At 35.4% G+C, this 18,793-nt stretch overlaps 5 protein-coding genes across 7 annotated transcripts; 3 read left to right on the top strand and 2 right to left on the bottom strand.

Annotated features, from left to right (window-relative positions):
- Positions 1-4,846: 4,846 nt before the first annotated feature.
- Positions 4,847-8,792, top strand: LOC126753845 (uncharacterized). 2 transcript variants are annotated; one of them, XM_050465567.1, is made up of 6 exons: positions 4,847-5,348; positions 5,420-5,893; positions 7,689-7,911; positions 7,972-8,164; positions 8,221-8,406; positions 8,469-8,792. In XM_050465567.1, exons 1-6 carry the CDS (start codon positions 5,262-5,264, stop codon positions 8,653-8,655), a joined length of 1,350 nt encoding a protein of 449 aa, XP_050321524.1. In that variant the 5' UTR covers positions 4,847-5,261; the 3' UTR covers positions 8,656-8,792. The 2 variants fall into 2 exon arrangements, with proteins under 2 accessions (XP_050321524.1, XP_050321525.1); XM_050465568.1 differs by having other exon boundaries at positions 4,848-5,348; positions 7,704-7,911.
- On the bottom strand, positions 8,728-9,914 carry LOC126753863 (probable 39S ribosomal protein L24, mitochondrial). The gene is made up of 5 exons (XM_050465600.1): positions 9,757-9,914; positions 9,503-9,659; positions 9,241-9,434; positions 8,987-9,182; positions 8,728-8,915 (listed from the first exon to the last, which is right to left on the bottom strand). Exons 1-5 carry the CDS (start codon positions 9,838-9,840, stop codon positions 8,800-8,802), a joined length of 747 nt encoding a protein of 248 aa, XP_050321557.1. The 5' UTR covers positions 9,841-9,914; the 3' UTR covers positions 8,728-8,799.
- A 356-nt stretch (positions 9,915-10,270) lies between these two features.
- Positions 10,271-13,125, top strand: LOC126753852 (geranylgeranyl transferase type-1 subunit beta). The gene is made up of 5 exons (XM_050465581.1): positions 10,271-10,990; positions 11,581-11,740; positions 11,804-11,967; positions 12,030-12,182; positions 12,252-13,125. Exons 1-5 carry the CDS (start codon positions 10,709-10,711, stop codon positions 12,678-12,680), a joined length of 1,188 nt encoding a protein of 395 aa, XP_050321538.1. The 5' UTR covers positions 10,271-10,708; the 3' UTR covers positions 12,681-13,125.
- LOC126753858 (F-box/LRR-repeat protein 15) lies at positions 13,037-14,640 on the bottom strand. Of its 2 annotated transcripts, none has more exons than XM_050465595.1 (2): positions 13,732-14,635; positions 13,037-13,349 (listed from the first exon to the last, which is right to left on the bottom strand). In XM_050465595.1, the coding sequence occupies exons 1-2, from the start codon at positions 14,460-14,462 to the stop codon at positions 13,175-13,177; spliced, it is 906 nt and encodes a 301-aa protein (XP_050321552.1). In that variant the 5' UTR covers positions 14,463-14,635; the 3' UTR covers positions 13,037-13,174. The 2 variants fall into 2 exon arrangements, with proteins under 2 accessions (XP_050321552.1, XP_050321553.1); XM_050465596.1 differs by having other exon boundaries at positions 13,199-13,597; positions 13,732-14,640.
- Positions 14,641-15,108: 468 nt separating this feature from the next.
- On the top strand, positions 15,109-18,189 carry LOC126753833 (SWI/SNF-related matrix-associated actin-dependent regulator of chromatin subfamily A-like protein 1). Its single transcript, XM_050465553.1, is given in 11 exon segments — positions 15,109-15,594; positions 15,597-15,737; positions 15,798-16,014; positions 16,070-16,204; positions 16,258-16,613; positions 16,680-16,830; positions 16,910-17,074; positions 17,136-17,286; positions 17,354-17,485; positions 17,555-17,749; positions 17,814-18,189. Coding segments are annotated over 11 exon segments (2,250 nt in total). The 5' UTR covers positions 15,109-15,200; the 3' UTR covers positions 18,027-18,189.
- Positions 18,190-18,793: the final 604 nt, after the last annotated feature.

Below are 18,793 nucleotides of genomic sequence, written 5' to 3' on the forward strand. Positions count from 1 at the left end.
AGAAATGAAATATGTTGGTTTTCAGTTCTAATTTATGACTTCAAATGAGAGATACAACAACAAGCAGAGCTTTTTTTGCATTTTTTCTTGATTTTTTTATCAAAGTAAACTCATATACCACATTTGCGTGTTCATTGATTTACGTATGCATTGTTACTATATTTTCTCGCGTGTTTACAGACCTTTCAACACATCACTTGTTGCTGTTTTGATTAGCCTATGAATATTGACGTGGCTTTCGCGCATTCCTAAGCAAGGTTCTGGTAATGTTGACCAAGCACTGACATGCACATAAATACCTCTAGGGGCTCCATTGTACTCACTAAATGATTTGTTGTAAATTTTTTCATTGCAAATGTGTAGGTGTTGGTGTTATTTGACTAGCGTGCTAGACTGTTATTACTTATTCATATGGTTCGACATGGCGTATGAATGACTTTCAATTCATAAAAACAATATTTGCCGGTGACAAATGCAATTGGACGTTTACAGACATTAAATTATGAATTAACAAAAAATCACGACAGATGTGCATAAATACGAGACATATGCACTTATTTGCTTTACTAATAGGTGGAAGGGTGCACATGAGTTATTGAAGAAATATGTGAGCTCACCTAGAAGGTGGCATTTTTTTACTTCTGCTTAGTTTTTATTTTCTATTACGATTTTAGTAAATTTTAAATATTTTTTTTAATTAATTAAATTTTGAAATATATTAAATAAATATATTTTTTAATTAAATTAAATTTTGAAATATTTTAAAAAGCAGTTTTTAGATATTTTAAATAGCAATTTTTCTATACTTTCGGACTCATCTGTGGCCTAAATGTGCTATCACAACTGATTGAAAGTCCTTTGCAACAACAACAACAACGTGTTGGATAATAATATAATCATGTATAATATATCAAGCAAAATTGTTTTTGTTAACATAAATACGTGTCTGTAAACACTCTTGTATAACACAAATCACTTATTGACACTTGAGCGACAATTAGGTATTTGGCGTAGGAGTTCGCCAAGTCACCAGAAATTAAATTCTATGTTTTTAGTAACTTAATGTAATTAGCTAATCTAAATATCCACATATACATACATACATACGTACACATGTTGATTTCTAAACAAAACAAATGCTTATGCATCTCAAACCTAGTGTAGTAAGAAAATTTTCCAGTAAGAGGATATATCAAGGACATGCTAAGCCGCAAGCAACAACAACGTCAAATTATTTGATTAATGTCGATGATGATTTTTCAAGGGACTCTGATAAACAGAGTGTGACGTTTGATTAATTTCGTTATACATATGCAATACAATAGGGTGTGACAAAAAAAAGTAATTCGAATTTATTTATTTATGTATGTGTAAAAATTAACGTAAATGAGTATACAGACAAAAAATATAACTGTAAGGAAAATCTTTTTGCTAAAAATTTTAAAATATGTTGATGAGCTTTCGAAGTTCCTTCCTTTTAAAATTATTTTTAAACTTTTATAATGAATAAATTGAAAAAAAAACAAATTTTGTTGGATATAAAATTTTGTAAAAAAAATTATTTATTTAGCTAAAAAAATTGAGATATGTTGGTGAGCTTTCAAAGCTCCTTTAAAGTTTCTTTCTTTTCAAAGTGCTTTTTAAACTTTTATAATTAATATATTAAAAAAAATTTTTTTTGGATATAAAATTTAGTAAAAAAAATTATTTATTTAACAAAAAAAATTAAGATATGTTGGTGAGCTTTCAAAGTTCCCCATAGAGCACGTTAAAAATCTATTAATTTCTTTAAAATACTATAACTTTTAAAACATTTAGAACCAATAAATTGAAATAAAATTCTTGTGAGGCATAAAATTAAAAAAAAAAAAAAATTTTAAATAAAAATTAAAAAAAAATTTAAGTTTAAGCAAATTAAAAAAAAATTAAAGTTTTTAATTTTAATGTTAGTTTTTTTTTAATTATTCCTATATTTATATTAATATGAAAGCATTTACATATATGTATATAGAAAACTTTGAAAGCTTACCGACACCTTTTAAAATTAGTTTAAAAATATTTCCCTGCAGGGATATTTTACTGCAGATATGTATGTTGATTAATTTTAAGCCACGAATTCGTTAGATTGGCTCACCCTAATATACATATATTATATATACACTGCTAGACATATGTATGTACATTTATAGCGGTGTTTCTTACCTAAAATTACGACAAAATGTCTGCTAACCATATAAATATTTTCATTATCGACTTTTTGGCGGCATATGTTCAGTTACTCATGTACTGTACAATACATAATGTTGTTTTTGTTATTGTATTGTTCATCAATCGATCCTTATCACTATTGAAGACTAAGATCTATCCTTACTAGGTTATTACTCCAAGAATTTTTGTTCAAGAAGTTTGATAGTTTTTGAATGGGTAAAAGCAAAAATGCAGAGGTAATTGATTATCTTACATCTACGCAATATGATATACAATACTGAACTCTAATTTTTTACGCCAAAATCTATCGCACACCAGAAACCTATTTTTGAACCTTGATGTCTTAAACTATACATCAACGCATCGACCCACCGAGAGCGATTTCAAACCTAATAACTTGCCAATACGCAAAAATCATCTCAAATCTTAAGCATACCTTTAGATATACATATCAATAATAAAATACTGTTATTTTTACATTTCTTGGTCATGATCTCAATGAAAAGCTTTCAAGGATCCTTTACACAAGTATCTAAGCATAAATTGGTATTTATGGCAAGAGTTACTTGAATTCTTCAAACTATTTGACAACTTGTGGGATTACAGTAAGCAATAAATGTATATAAAATAAAAACAATAATAAATATGAATTTTAAACTATGTTCGAGTACATATGTATGTATGTATATATAGTATATGCATATAAGTTCTACTTGCACTTGCCAACTTTTAAAAGGACTCGTCACAAAATGGAATGAACACACTTGAACTTCTGAGCGTGGCGACAGTTTAACTAATGTCATGGAAGTTGCGTTCCAGGATAAACGAGCTTTTTTCGATTTTTATAACCTGAAGAACATATACTAAGTTTGTCACGCAGGGAGGAAACGTCGGAAACCCTCTATTCTATATACATATATAAATCATTAGCGTGATGAGCTGAGTCGATAACTTGCCTGTCCGACTACCTGTCTATAAATACGGAAACTAGTCCCTAAGTTCTTGAGAAATCGATCTGAAATTTTGCAAGCATCTTTCTAATCACAAGATTCTGCTTATTTTTTGGAACCACCGATATCGGATCACTGTAGCGTATAGCCGCCATTCAAACTAATCGATCAAAAGCAAGTCCCCGTATGGAAACCCTTTATTACTTGAAAATGTATGTACACAAAATTTAGCATGGATTATTTCCCGAAACAACGGTACAATCTCTGAAGAAATAATTCATATCCGACCAATATTGCTATAGCTGCCATACCAACTGGCCGACCAACACCAAGTTCATGTTTGGAAACCATCGTAACTACATAACACTACTACATCAAAAACTCTTGTTAGTCTATTTGAAGCTATGTAACGGTAAAGCATCATATGTATTTTTTCACCTTTTCTTGGAATTCTACTTCTACTGTACTCATAGCACTGCAGGCAACCGAGCAGTCATCTTATAATACCCTGTAGGAAATATTTTCTTCTTCCTTAAATTTTCAGAATATATAAGGGGGTAGGATGGGGATGGTGCCATCTGTAGAAGTTCAGTGAGAAAACTTCGCTGAGCGCCATTCACTTGGGAGTGGCCAGAAACGATTCCTTTACATATGGCTCAAACAGCTCACGACTTCCGATCTTCGACCAAGTATCCTCCTCTGAGTCCTCTGGGTAGCCGAAGAACATCCCTTTGAAGGCGAGCCAAAGTGAGAAGGCAAAACATCCCCTACCCAGCGTTGTGCGCTGGGTTTGGGACCCGCCAAGTTAAAACCAATAGCAATGAAAAGAGGAAAACAGCCTCGAATGAGTGCACAGCTGTTGGCGTACGCCGATGACATTGATATCATTAGCCTCAACAACAGCACCGTTCTTTTCTTCTCCAGACTGGATAAGGAAGCGGAGCAAATGGGTCTGATGGTGAACGAGAGCAAAACGAAATATCTCCTGTCATCAAACAAACAGTCGTCGCACTCACGACTAGGCACCCACGTCACTGTTGACAGTCATATTTTCGAAGTCGTAAATAATTTCGTCTATCTTGGAACCAGCATTAACACCAACAACAACGTAAGCCTCGAAATCCAACGCAGAATATCTCTTGACAACAGGGGCTTCTTCGCACTGAGTAGGCAATTGAGAAATAAAGTACTATCTCGACAAACAAATACCAAAATCTACAAGTCACTCATTATTCCCGTCCTGTTATATGGTGCAGAGGCACGATGACAACATCTGATGAGTCGGTGTTACGAGTTTTCGCGAGAAAGGTTCTGCGGAAGATTTATGGTGCTTTCTGCATTGGCAACGGCGAATACCCGCCGAGAGAAGTAGAGGAAGAGAAATACCTCCACTCCGTTAGAAAGACCTGGCTACCCTAGATATACGAAGGTCTTTTAAATACTTAGATCCGTACTTAGGAGTTCTGGGTATCACAACGGACAAGCATCTCTAGCACTCTAAGTGGGATTATTCGTGATCTCACGAATACCTAACCTAAACTAAGTGGTGCCTACACTTAATTTTCCTGCCGAGCTTATTGAGCGGAATATGGGAAAATTTCAACCAGGATAAATAGTTTGTATTTATTTTCATATCTGTATGTCAACCAGCTGCACATACATTTGTTTTCTTGTTTTTACAAATGTAGGTAAATAGAAAAAAATGGAAACATTGATGGATTGGACAAAGGCTCAACGCACTATTCAACATTTGGTGGGTGAACCAGTAACCAAGCATGCAAATGAATTTCATTCAGAAATTGACGCTGTCGCGAGTGACAAGTGAATCGAACAACGGCGGAATAGCGTGTGGAAAACCGTAAAATGCACTAATGGCAAAGATGGAAAATTAGATAAAGAATATAAAAAATAGAAAACAGTGCATGCAGCCATATATACACAAACACATATACAAATTTATGAGCAGCAATTAATTTAGAGACTTTACTTAAATAAAAACTAAAAGGAATTGCAAATTTTTAGTTCAAAAATCGTATTTTCTAATGTTTACTTGTGACAAGCCTTAAGTGCAAATATGCATTTTTCCATAATATCGTCGCACAAATGATGGGATGTGGTTCATCGATGGACACGAACAGCGTAATTGAAGAGCCCATACAGAGCTTGGAGCGTTGGCAGCAGGGCGACATGGTAAATATCGAGCGCGTGGCAATCTAAAGTTTTCGAAAAATGCAGATTTTTCCCTCTCATTCCGCATATAGGATCCCGCTGCCGTCATCGAGGAATTTGTGCGTTTGGATGAACGCATCAGCAAGCTGGAAGCCACTTGTCCGGGTCCGCGTATGGCCACCGCCGAAGCTTGGGTGGAGCACTTGCAGTCGCAACGCGATTCTTTGCTCGGTGTTGACACCGTAGATATGGCCTTGAACCCGCAAAATAACGGCGCGTTGCAACAGCAGCAGCAACAACAACAGCAACCGTCACAACACCAATACACACAGCAAATGAATAGTGAAATATTGACGTTGAATGAGATCGATGCAACAACACCGCCGCCCATACATCAACCGCCCTTGCAACCGCTGAGCGTTACTGCAGCCACAACAGCAACATCAAAGGTAAACAGAGGCACATTACTACGCGGAAATGGCGCCACAACAAATGGCGTAGGCGGTGCGGCACGACAAGCTAATAACAGCATTGTGGCCAATACACCCACCCAAGATTTGGCTAATGTGAGTTGTAAACACAAATACCAAACTGTCACTTAAAACACAAAATTATATATTCAGGGGGGTTAACGAACCGGTACTGTAGTACTAAAGTACTTCGGTAGGGTTTTTGTGTATGTCTGAAATTGAAGTTCTTTCGTCGAAAGGAATGATGAGAGAGATTTAGAATAAGGTTATACATTCGTAGTCGGGATGGCAACTACTATTCCAAAAAGTTCTTTTAGCAAAATCGGAGTTGTCCTCTTTTCTTTGATTTCTTAGTCAATATGAAACTTGAACTCCTTTCTTCGGAAGGAATGAAGAGAGAGATTTAGAATAAAGTTAAGCATTAGTTCGAATGGACTCCTTTTGAGCCAATACAATCATGCCTTAGTTCTTGTCATAAGTATCGGCTATGATGACCTTCAGCGAATGACTTTTAAGGGCTTCTTATAACGCGTTCGCCGAAGCAGATTTTACAGTTTTGGAACGCCATCCGCCAGATTGTTGGGCAGTTTCACGTGCCGTCACCAGTAACGATGCGTTTGATGAATGTCGGGTTCTCACCTACGTTGTCAAGTACCTCTTTTGCCAGCTCAATTCGACGTCGTTTTAACAAAAGATTCAGATGAGTACGAGTCTTGCATTGACCCTCTTCATACCCAAACTTTCCCGATGATATTGTTGAACGGTAAGCTCGGCAACTCGGAGCACAAGTATTCAGCGTGCCAAGACAACGTCATGAAAAGAACTTCTTCTTTGACAGAACAGTATTTAAGCCACTAAATACTTTTCCATTCAGACCTTTATTAAACAAACCCCTAAAAGCTCATAAAGCCTTTCACCGCTTTTTAAGCACGCCTCCTTGTAATTCCTCTGTAGTTGAATTAGCGCGTGTATATACAGACATAATCACGAAAAAACATCAATATATGTATATTTAAGTATGTTCTCGTGTGGCTAAACGAGCTTCAGCCACCTCGTAGTTTAACCCCCTGCGGCTTGGCATGTGTACACGTGCAAAGTGGCGGCTCATTTGGAGCGCGTTCGTACTTCCTTCCTGTAGTAATTTGATTAATTGTAGGCGTTAGTTGTTGTTATCTTTGCTTGTTTGGAATTACTTGTCCATGAAATGTAATATTAGGTAATTTCTCGAAAATCGGTTTACTTTTTGCTGTTGTTGTTGTCCTAACGATGGGGCTAATTATTAACATTTATGGAGTACAATCAAATCAACACTAGCGAGCAAAAAATATATTGTCTCAGAGTTCATTATGCTGACATGGCCATTGATTGATTTTCAATTCGGGCTTCATGTCTCCTCTGATTAGACAATGCCTTCACAGTAGTCCAAAGCTTACTCCGGTGGAGAAGTTACAGGACTTCAAGTGCTCTATCCGTTCAGTTTTAGGCTTCCGAGATAAATTGTGTATTCTCGAATACAAAAACTGATTTCATAGTCGTGATATACATAGAACTTAATGTTGTTGGTTATATTTCGCACGGTATTGTCAGATTTGTACTTCGTTACTCATACGCACTGTCAAACCTGTTTATTGCAACTAAATGTCAACAGTGATTAACGTACTTGGACACTTTAAGAAATTATAGGTATAAGTTTAGTTTACTTTAGGAGGAGTAAAGGGGATATATTACTAAATACTATGCGTAAAAGTGTTTTATGGGAAAATATTTACATGCATGGCTAGACAAATGAGATGACTTTCATGACTTAGAACAAATTATTAAATGTTCTAACAAAAATATAGAGAAAAAAAATGAAATAGTAATGTAAACATTTCAAAAATTAATTACCTAGTATATATTTTGCCAGCTGGCCATAAACTTGGGTGTTGTTGGCGATGTAAATAAGGCTTCCACACATGAGGACTTCTTTGCGAGCCTCAGTGAATCTGCGCTTTATCTAACGTCCATCCGTTACTATACCGAAATACTGGAACACACTAAGGTGCGACTGAAAACGTTAACGGAAAGCTACAACGAATTAAATGAACTATATGTGCATCACGACGGCATTATAGGTAAGCTGTTTAAAAAAAGTTATAATACAACAGTTGCAACGTGCTTTATACGCCTTTCAGCCTTTATCAGTGGCGGCACGTACATGACACGACTGGAGGAGAGCCTTGACTCGCAGCTGGAGGCGGCGCGTGATGTGCGCGATAAATTGGGCAGCGCCTTGGAGCAATGGCGTATATGCGGTACTTTGTTGCGCACCAGCGCCACTTCGGCCACACAGGCTTTGGAGCAGTGGCAACAGTTAGCTAAAGCAATGTAAGATTTCTTTTAAAAGGTGAAATTTAAATGTAATTTTCACTTTTGCATTAAAGTGAGCCGAAACACAAAATTCAACTTGCTTTGGAATGCCGTTCGGCACTGCAGGCCTCTTTGATATCGGTGGAGTGTGCGCAATTGGCGCTGCCACATGTGGAAATCAAGCACATAAGCAATCGCCAACTGCTGGCAGTTAAGCATTGCAACACCTACATGATTACAGATATAGCGAATCTGGCAAGGTGACCAAAGACATAAATTGAATTTAATGAAATCATCAATAATTCATATATTTTCGCCACAGATATCAGCATACAAGTAAAGTATTCACCTCCTTTGAGAGTAATACGTCCAAGGCCTCGATGTGGTTGTACGAAATGTTCAACAAAACTTTGCGGCAAGATTTCGATAAAGCCGAGGAAACGGTGCGTCATTTGGCTAAGACTTTAAGGGATCATCGCGAAGAAATTTTCACCGCTGCTCGAAAATAATAGCATCCGCATGCTCGAAAATGGCAATAAACGCTTGCCCAGAGCAGCCTGTTTCAGTAGTTGTAAGAACTCTTTTTCATAACATATATTTATAGTTTTTATTTGATGACAAATAAAAGCATTGCTTAAAAAACGTAGTTAAACTTAATACCAGTAGGTCTTCTTTGGTGTACGCTCTTCCTCAATGCCCATCTCTTCCATAATATCCATTTCAAATGTGGACAATTTAGGTTGGAAAGTTATTTCGGATACAACAGCGGCTATAAAAACACAACAAAAAAACAGAATTTTTAAAATGCATTTCAGTTACTTCAAGCGTCTGATTTAATACCCGCTGTATCCTTTTCGCGTTCAATATATGCGCCCGGCGTTTTATAATCGTGTGTTTGATTGTTCGTTTCTGGTATGGGTATAAGGCGGCCAGTACGCGCGGATACACGTACCTTCTCACCCTCTTCAGTGAAACGCCATTCGAATTCTGTGCCTTGCAAATCCGAGGGATCGACTAATCGCACATCTTTAGTAATCTAATAATAAATATATAATGTTATGATTACGAACGTAATATTTCAAAAAAAAACACACATCTAAAGGCGATTCAGATTTGATTAATATGCCTGGAAAACCTTCTTCAGCACCCACTGTGCGATAATGCCAGTTTAGACCTTCCACCATCACCCAATTGCGTTCTGGTATAACCTGTGTAACAATTCCTTGTTTACCCTTATCTTTGCCGACAAGCACTTCAACACGATCACCACGAAAGAAACCCCATTCATCTATAAAAAAAAAGGAATAGTTAAGCAACTATTTGCATCAACTCATTCGAACTCTAAATTTTACTTACCCACTGGATTCAGAAAGACCTTTTTGCGTATAGTGCCGGGCATATTTTGCTGTCTGAACTGCCCTGTCCATGGCCGATTCGTTGTATATCGAAAACGCTTACGTTCTACCGTGCGTTGTGTGTAATTTGGCAGACCAGATGGTGTTTTCCAATAGACCTTTAAAATGTATAAATAGCATAAGGGATAAGACAAATTATTTATAAGAATTGTAATTATGCTGTTTAGCCACATCTATGACATTACACAAACTCACCTGCTTTTTGCTTCTCTCAATGTATTCCTTTGGAAAATTTGAGAAGTTTTTTAATTTAGTGGCCAAAAATTGCGTTAGCCTCATCTTTTCTGAACTTATTATTATAAAATCAACCAAAACGTAATGGGAAATGCGTGAATGTAATTCAGGGGAATGTTATAAAACAGCTGACCACTGACACTTTACTTGATGCGTTCGAAAGCGAAGCAATAATAAAAATTGCTGAAAACAAAATTTTTTCGCAGTGTAAGAAGTATTTGATTTTTGTAATATTCATTGAAATATTTATATAAAATTAATAAATTCACAAGTTTATATACTCAAAGAGCATTGCTTCAAAAGTAATCGGAAAATTTAGTAGCATTTATTATATAAATAAATTTATATATTCAATGAGCATTTTCCAAAAGTTATCAGCTAATTTAGCAACATTTTTCATGTATTTATTTTTCATTACTCATTGTTTTCTCAAAATGCAACTCTGTAGTGATCAGCTGTTCTTCATTGCATAGCACAATTCGCTCCATTCTCCACAGTAAAACGAATTGATAATTTTATATGTGCATTTTTTACCGACTAGTCAACAAGAAAATTATAAACAAATATAAAACGACACAGAATAGCTATAAAAAGCATATAAACCAAAAAGTTAATTTATTTTCTTATTCATGAGCAACCGAAGTGCAAGTAAAGTGGAATTCGTGAAAGAAAACAGAAACTATAAATGTTCGTTGGTTTTAGAAGATTACTACTCATTGCTCGTCGGCAAGCGATTATCAATAAATGAATAATAAATTTACGCTTATGCTGACTTGATATTAGTCATAAACACATAAATAACGTACATAAGAGCACGTATTTCAGTGGAAATATTTACAGCAAAGCAAGCAGTAAACCAGTATTTAATTACAACACGTTCCAATAACTATTTAGCGATAATAAGTGAAAGAAAATGTCCCACGATGCATTGAATATAGAGGGAGTTAAGCAGGAACCGGCTCTGTTAAAAAAACATGCAAAATTTTTCGTTAGATTTTTGAATTTATTACCAGCTCGTCTGGCTTCACATGACTCCACCAGAGGCACCATTGCATTCTTCGCAGTGTGCGGATTGGATGTACTTAATTCGCTACCACTACTGACAAAAGAAATGCAAAAGGATGTCATTGAATGGATTTACGGTGGCCTTGTGACTTCAAATCCGGAAAAACAGCAAAATTGCAGCGGCTTTCAGGTAAACACGTAAATATATTATTATTGCGCATAGTCATTAATCAAAAGTGACTGGCAGGTGAGCGTGTTTGCAAATGTACATAAATTTGTATGTACATACATATTTCCTAGCAGCACGTTATCTATAGGTACGTGTGGTTTAATCATTGTTTTGTGCTAACAGCGCTGTGCTTTGTTTACATAGCATTTTTCTAACAACAACGGACACAGTTCCTAATTTATTTAGGTTATATCTTTTAAGTTTGCTTGGATTTAAATTTAATATCAGGTCAACCGTCATAATTTGTTTAGAGATTACGCAAATACATTTTGTATATATTTTAACTTATAATTAAAATTTACAACAATCACAAGTATGTTTGTAATTACTTATGGGAATTGTAGAAAAGAAACCAAAAGTGTGCTTTTCTTATCTTTCCTTTACCGTAATCATATTTCTTATCAATCCAGTAAAAACAGTTTGTTAAACATCGGATTTCAATCAATTAATTGTGTTGCAAAAATTGTCAACAGCAATCATCAAAGAAATTAACATAAATATAATTATTTTATCTTTTTTAAATTGAAATAATTTCAAATTCGTCATTTCAGGGTTCACGTTGCGTGAATATCATTTCCGATGACGAGCAATTGCAGGCCAATGCCAGAAACTATCAGTGGGGGCACCTTGCGATGACATATACCGGTATTGGCATATTAGCTACTCTTGGTGATGATTTGAGCCGCATAGACCGAAAAAGCATTGTCGATGGTAGGTTCTCATACACACACAACTAATTTCAATAAAGCATCATATAAATATACTGTTTTTCAGGTGTCGCCGCGGTACAGCGTCCAGATGGTAGTTTCAGCGCTTGCGTCGACGGCAGTGAAAACGACATGCGCTTCGTTTTTTGTGCCGCTGCCATATGTCACATGCTCGACTATTGGGGCGATGTAGATAAGGAGAAAATGTTTGAGTTCATAACCAGCTGTATAGTAAGTAAATTATTGGTGTCAAGGAGGCGAATTTACTCTTAACATTTATGCACCTTTTGCAGCGTTATGATAACGGCTTCAGCCAGTATTTAGAGGGTGAAGCGCACGGTGGTACTACATTTTGTGCTTTGGCTGCGCTTGAGCTGAGCGGCCAATTACATCGATTGGATGTAACAACGATAGAAAACATAAAACGCTGGTTGATTTTCAGACAGGTAACGTTTTTTTTTGCTTAGATACATATATACAGATGTTGCTATATTATAATATGAAAAAAATTACAGGTAAATGGTTTCCAAGGTCGTCCAAATAAAGCAGTAGACACATGCTATTCTTTTTGGATAGGTGCAGCGCTGCGCATATTGGGTGCCTTTGAGTTAATAGATTACGAAGAGAATCGTGCTTACATTATGGAGACACAAGACAGCATTGTCGGTGGTTTTTCGAAATGGCCACAATCCACAACAGATCCTTTTCATACATATTTCGGTCTGTGTGGGCTTTCGTTCATGAATGAGCCTGGTCTATCAGCAGTTATGCCCAGTTTGAATATATCAATGCGCGCTTACAATCGTCTGCAACAATTACATGCACAGTGGCAAGTGGAGAGTACAGATGATCGATTTGTTAGCAACAACAAGTCAGCGTCGTCAAAACTTAACAGAGATGAAAATTCAACGTCCGTTACCTCGCCGCTTATAGAAGCACAATAAGGAGCATTTCTTTTACAAAAAACTATACATTAAGCGGGAATGATTTTTATACAAAGTGAGCAATGATTGGACATTTGACTATTCGTGCCGAAATATTTTGCAGTTAATTTTTAACAAAAAGAGTTATATATTTTGCATACCTTTTATTATCATATGCATATTCCATTCTATTGTGACTGCTCGTTTTTTTTACCCTGCAATAATTTTTATGCAATTTCACGGCTTGCATATCCTGCCTTAACTATCAATATGAAATTCTCAGCTTTAAAAAAAGTGTACATAATTTTTTAAGTCAAATAGTCCAATCATATCGTGAGTGTACGAGAAACTATTGTGAATTAAAACATAAGCACAACTATTTTTTTAATAGTATTTAATTATATTGATCGGTATTGTAAATAAACTAATACAATTAAAGCTAGCTTAAATTGTTTTGTAAAGAGAATCACCCACATTTATATATAATTAATTTAGTAATAAATTTATCATTTAGGTTAAACCTGCAAGTAAAGGCAATTAATATGCCCCTGCAATGCCGGTATGTTATAGCCCAGTTGCGGTCGATCAATGAAGAGACGACCACGTAGAGGCGCCAATACTCGCTCAGTCACATTCGGACATCGATGCACCATCAACGATTGGAGTTGCTGACACGTTGTTGTTAGAGCGCTGCAAATAAACGAAAAGCAGAGCAGAAATAAACTCCGCTGTCTTAGTTGTCTTAGTAATTGCTTTTGCTTTTGTAAGCTTAATAAATAAGAAAATCACTGGGATAGAAATCGTTCAGATACATGTCTAATTGACTTTGTCGATCGATGTGCGCGCGTTTGCGTAGCGGTGCTAAAGAACGCTCCGTTACACGCGGACAACGTTGCACGAGTAGTGAACGTAGCTGAGTGCAATACGTTGCGATTGCACTGTAATTAGACAAAAAAAAGAGAAGGTTGAAATATATAATGCACGCGTCTCTAAAATCTTATAGGGTAGAGTTACTGGAAGGACAACAATGTAACTTTTTGCGAATGTTGCAACTAAAACACGCAATACTTACTGTATGCCATAATCGGAAATGGCAGCGCATCCCACCAAATTAATATGCTCCAAACTGCGGCAGTAGTTGGCAATCTGTATTAACACCTGGTCCGTCACGCTGGGTGTATTGGCTAAAGATAATACATTTAGTTTGTTTAACTTCCTAAAAAATATTATTAAACAACGCTCTCCAATTGCTGTACAATATGAAATGTCGAATTCCACCAAATTACTATGGTGTAAAGTCAGCGCATCTACCGCGCCTGTTGTTAACCACTGGCATTTAGAGAGTTTCAAAATGCGCAACTCCTTGCATTCTATAATGATGGGCTGCAAGGCTAGTGGCGTAATATTCACGCATTCATTCAAGTTGACTACGCGTAAGCGTCTGTTTTCAGCTAATAACGGCAATAAGTATTCATCTGTTAACCAATGGCAACGTGCTAGGTGCAAGTTCTCTACACGACGACAGCATTTTCCCAGCACGGCGAATGCTAACTCAACATTGTGGCTATTATTTCCGGCCAAGTTAATGTCTTTGCGCCGTTCAAATGCAGCTTCGGCGAAGCGTTTGGCAGTTTTCGAACAGCAACGCAAGTTAAATAGATCCTTGAGTGTAAGAAAATCCGCTACCATAGGTATCAGCACATCCTGCCAACTTATATCGAAGAATGACACCTTTGTACTGCTATAGGATACTGCTAAGGCCATTGAGGCCAAATGATTCTCCTCTCCTTCTACGCTGCACATTTTGAGGTTCCGTGTTCGCCAGCACACGAAAAACAAGAATTTAGTATGTTTCTTGTTTTAGAGCAATATTTTTAAGATTTTCACAATAACTTCATGGTATTAAATGCGTATTCTTAATCTTGTTATTTTTTTCTTTCTTTTTATTTTGATTATGCATACACATCAAAAAACAGCTGACGCTAGAAAGGGTGATACAACTGAAATGAATTAAGAATACTACTGCATTCTTAAAATATATAATGCTATATATTATAAATTATGGATATATTAGTATTGTACTGTTAGAAAGTCTGGTAACAAATTCTGGGAATGAGTCAGTTTCAGCAAGACAGATTGGAAAAATTGATTCTGAAACTCTCTAATTTGTACTTAAAGTCAACAGCCCATCAACAGGGATGTACATTGAAATATGAATAGAGAACTATAAACTTTTTAATTGGAGATATATTCTATTTGCTTGAAAAACCATACTTCAATAGTGTTTTTCAGAAATTCTTTAATATTTGATAAATTATAAAAATATTTATATATATTTGATTACCAATGTATTATCTATGAAAAATATCTCGTCAAGGCATTTGTTATTTCAGCGTGTTCGAAACAGAGATGTTACGCTGAAACAGCTGTAATTTGAATACTCCAACAAGTTTATTCGCGCTCATCATTTGTATTTTTCTCACTCTTTAATCTTTTTATTTATGTTCTGATTATCGGAAAGAAATAAACAATTGGATCAGAATGTCTGTTTGTACCGCAGCTGAAGTTGCAGAAAAGCGTCGTATTGCATTAGAGAAGTTAGCAGCTAAAAAGCAACGTTTGGCTAACGCTTCATCAACTGCAACAAAAATAACATCTCCAGTGCAACAGCAACGCACAGCTACAGGTGCCATATCAACCAATAGCTTTTTTAAGCAGCAAAATCACACACAAACACAAAGTGATACAAATGCAAAACTACAGCAAAATTCGAGCGCTAAGCCCTCCGCTGCAGCCATAAATTTTCTAAATGACTTAAAGCGTAGTAACATTGGAAAGTATGTAAATAATGCACGCAATTCAGCACAACCTTACCCACGAAGCCCATTTCACAACAAGCAAAATGCTGCTGCAACTCAAACTGCCAGCAATGCGAATCACAAAATCTAGCACCTGTTTTCGTTGTCCAAGTTAGCTGTAAGGTATATATGATCAGTAATACACGTTTTGTGGCCCAGCCTTCATGTTTCCATGCCAAACTTATTGATGTTTTTAAAACTATACCGTCAAGATCATATGGTTTGTTTGCAATTAAGGTATTGCTATATTATTGTTTAATATATTTTACTCTTATTACAGATAACTTAAAATGTACTTGGAGTTTTGGACTACAAGATTATGAGCTATTGCAAGAACGCGTTGGCGGTATGAAGCCAGACGTAAGCATTGGCACAATACCGAAGAGTGTTATTTCAGTGTGTCGCACACCGCCTGTGGAAATCGAACACTCCTGCTTATCCTCAATCGAACCAAAATTAGCACAGAAACTATTGCCTTTCCAGCAAGAAGGAGTTTGGTTAGTATTTCACGAGTTACGCGAAAGAGTTTGTAGTTTTATTATTTTTTTACAGTTTTGCTATTGCACATCACGGTCGTCTTATGATCTGTGATGAAATGGGTCTTGGCAAAACGTATCAAGCGCTTGCTGTAGCAGACTTTTACAAGGAATCCTGGCCTCTGTTAATTTGTACAACTGCTTCCGTTCGGTAAAATTTGCTTTATTATAATTATCGGTCCATTATAAATTTTCCACTCATAGAGAGTCCTGGGTCAATCACGTACGCGAACTGCTACCCAGTATACATGTCCACTACATACAAACGCTGCTAAATAATCAGCAATATTTCCATGATGCAAAAGTTCTTATCACCAGTTACAATATGATGGATAAGCATGTTGATAGGTTATTGGAGCATAAATTCGGTTTTGTAATATTCGATGAATCGCACACTTTGAAAAATGCCAAAACTAAATGCGCCATGGCTGCGGAACGTTTAACACAAAAAGCGCGACATGTGATATTGCTTTCGGGCACACCGGCCCTATCGCGGCCCCTAGAATTATTCACACAAATTCATCTCATCGATCGCAAATTTATGACTTTTAAGGAATATAGTATGCAATTTTGGATTTTGTAGAAAATAGAAATTTTCCTAATTGTTATACGTGCTCTTCCAATAGCTACTCGTTACTGTGATGGCAAGCAAACGCATTTTGGCTGGGATGCGACTGGTCAGTCGAATCTGGAAGAGCTAAATGTTGTGCTGAAAGAAAAATTCATGATAAGACGCACAAAAGAGGCAGTGCTGCCACAATTGGCCGAAAAGAATCGGTAATCAATGTGAAAATTTGAAAATTTTGTTAATATTCAATAGGACATTTAATTTTAATTTGTTATTTTGATTTTGCAGCGAAACCGTGTTGCTAGACCCAGCGCTTTTGGCAACCAATACGGAATCGAAGCAAAACTTGGAAACGCTTAGCAGAGATTTCTCCACAAGCAAAGGACGTGAACGCGAAGATATACTTCTAAGGTTCTATTCAACGACGGCTGAGGTCAAAGCGCGTGCTGTGTGGTAATTAACACAAGAAAGCAAGTAAAAATATTTGAGAATTTTAACACTTGTGCATTTCTAGCGCTTACTTGAAGAACTTGGTGAAAGACAAAATAAAATTCATTGTGTTTGCACATCATCGCGTCATGCTCGACGCCATAAGCGATTGCTTGTGCAAATTAAATGTGAACTTTATACGCATTGATGGCTCTACCAAAAATGAGGCGCGCGGGGTAAATTTCCTTTAAAAGATTTTTAAAAATATTACATTTTTGCTTATACGAAATTTTTACCTTACAGGAATATATAGAAAAATTTCAAACGAAATCGTCGTGCCAAGTTGCTGTGCTCTCATTGCGCGCCTGTAATGCAGGCATCACGCTAACTGCGGCCGAAATGATTATTTTCGCCGAATTGGACTGGAATCCAAGTGTATGCTAAACAAACACAAAAAAAAAAAATAAACTAAAATTACATTTGCATTGCTTTATTATCCTGTAGACCTTAGCGCAGGCGGAGAGTCGCGCACATCGCATCGGCCAAAATAAAGCGATCATATGCCGTTACTTAATGGCGCCGAAAACAGCTGATGATGCCATATGGAACATGTTGAAAAACAAGCAGGATGTTTTGAACCGTGCTGGTCTATTCTGTGAGAACTTGCAGGATGCCACGCACACCGCAGCGCCTACAGGGGTGATTATACTGTTTTTTTTTTTATATATACTTATAAAGTATTTAAATATTATATTTTTTATAGTCACATAAAATTGAAAGCTACTTTTCGCCGTTGAAAAAGATTGATCCACCTGAATCAAGCGCTGCGGCTAGCGCTGCGCACATCAAACCACAACCAGTCGCTGGCGGTGTAGGCGATGCAGCGCAGAAGTTGGATTTGAGCAAGGAATTGGAGAATATCGATGAATTATTTATGGATGACGATGATGACGCGTTCAAGGACTTGATGTTTTGATTTTTGTTTGTGTGTGTGTTTTTTTCCAAATGTCCCAAGTAATGTGTTTGAAGTAATAAGCTGTGCTTGAGAAATTGAATTATTGTAGTTGGCTATATTATTTTTTACACATTCATACGCTAACTTATGCCGCTAATAAATTTAAAAAGTTTGCACTATGAAATGATTATAAACAATGGATTTACATATATCTGTAAGTGGGTATAATATTAATTATTTTTAAACTTTAAATTTGTCTTAAATTAAAAAAAAATTGATTTAATTTTTTTGTTAAATTTTTTTATTTATTTTTTATTTTTTTTATAATTTTTTAAGTTATTTATTAAATTTTTTAATTTGATTAATTTATTTAAATATTTTTTATTTTTTTTAATTTAATATTATCTTTTTTAATTAAATTTAATTATATATTTTTTTATTTAATTTAAATAAAAAAAAAATAATATATTAAAAAAAAAAATTAATATATTTTTTTTTTAATTTTTTTTATTTATTTTTCATTTTTTTATAACTTTTAAGTTATTTATTAAATTTTTTAATTTTATTAATTTATTTAAATGTTTAATTTTTTTAATTTATTTTTTTTTAATTTTTTTAATTTATTTTTTTTTTTTAATTTTTTTAATTTATTTTTTATTTATTTTTAATTTTTTTTTAAATTTAATATTTTTCTTTTTATTTTTAATTTTTTTTTTTTATTATTTTTTTTTTATTTCTTTTTTATTTATGTTTTTTAATATATATTTAAACTTTATCTTTAATTTTTT

Source organism: Bactrocera neohumeralis, chromosome 3, assembly GCF_024586455.1.
Source record: "Bactrocera neohumeralis isolate Rockhampton chromosome 3, APGP_CSIRO_Bneo_wtdbg2-racon-allhic-juicebox.fasta_v2, whole genome shotgun sequence".
Classification (NCBI taxonomy): domain Eukaryota; kingdom Metazoa; phylum Arthropoda; class Insecta; order Diptera; family Tephritidae; genus Bactrocera; species Bactrocera neohumeralis.

Excerpts from the sequence above, each read along its gene's own strand:
- LOC126753863 (XM_050465600.1), bottom strand. The coding sequence starts at position 9,840 with ATGAGGCTAACGCAATTTTTGGCCACTAAATTAAAAAACTTCTCAAAT. Across the intron at positions 9,660-9,756 it reads TTGAGAGAAGCAAAAAGCAG|GTCTATTGGAAAACACCATC; the intron begins GTGAGTTTGTGT and ends TACATTTTAAAG. Across the intron at positions 9,435-9,502 it reads GGTCTTTCTGAATCCAGTGG|ATGAATGGGGTTTCTTTCGT; the intron begins GTAAGTAAAATT and ends TTTTTTTTATAG.
- LOC126753858 (XM_050465595.1), bottom strand. The coding sequence starts at position 14,462 with ATGTGCAGCGTAGAAGGAGAGGAGAATCATTTGGCCTCAATGGCCTTA. Across the intron at positions 13,350-13,731 it reads ATTTCCGATTATGGCATACA|CGCTCTAACAACAACGTGTC; the intron begins GTAAGTATTGCG and ends GTTTATTTGCAG.
- LOC126753852 (XM_050465581.1), top strand. The coding sequence starts at position 10,709 with ATGTCCCACGATGCATTGAATATAGAGGGAGTTAAGCAGGAACCGGCT. Across the intron at positions 11,968-12,029 it reads AGTTCATAACCAGCTGTATA|CGTTATGATAACGGCTTCAG; the intron begins GTAAGTAAATTA and ends CACCTTTTGCAG. Across the intron at positions 12,183-12,251 it reads GCTGGTTGATTTTCAGACAG|GTAAATGGTTTCCAAGGTCG; the intron begins GTAACGTTTTTT and ends AAAAAATTACAG.
- LOC126753845 (XM_050465567.1), top strand. The coding sequence starts at position 5,262 with ATGATGGGATGTGGTTCATCGATGGACACGAACAGCGTAATTGAAGAG. Across the intron at positions 5,894-7,688 it reads CCACCCAAGATTTGGCTAAT|TATATATTTTGCCAGCTGGC; the intron begins GTGAGTTGTAAA and ends TTAATTACCTAG. Across the intron at positions 7,912-7,971 it reads GCATCACGACGGCATTATAG|CCTTTATCAGTGGCGGCACG; the intron begins GTAAGCTGTTTA and ends TACGCCTTTCAG.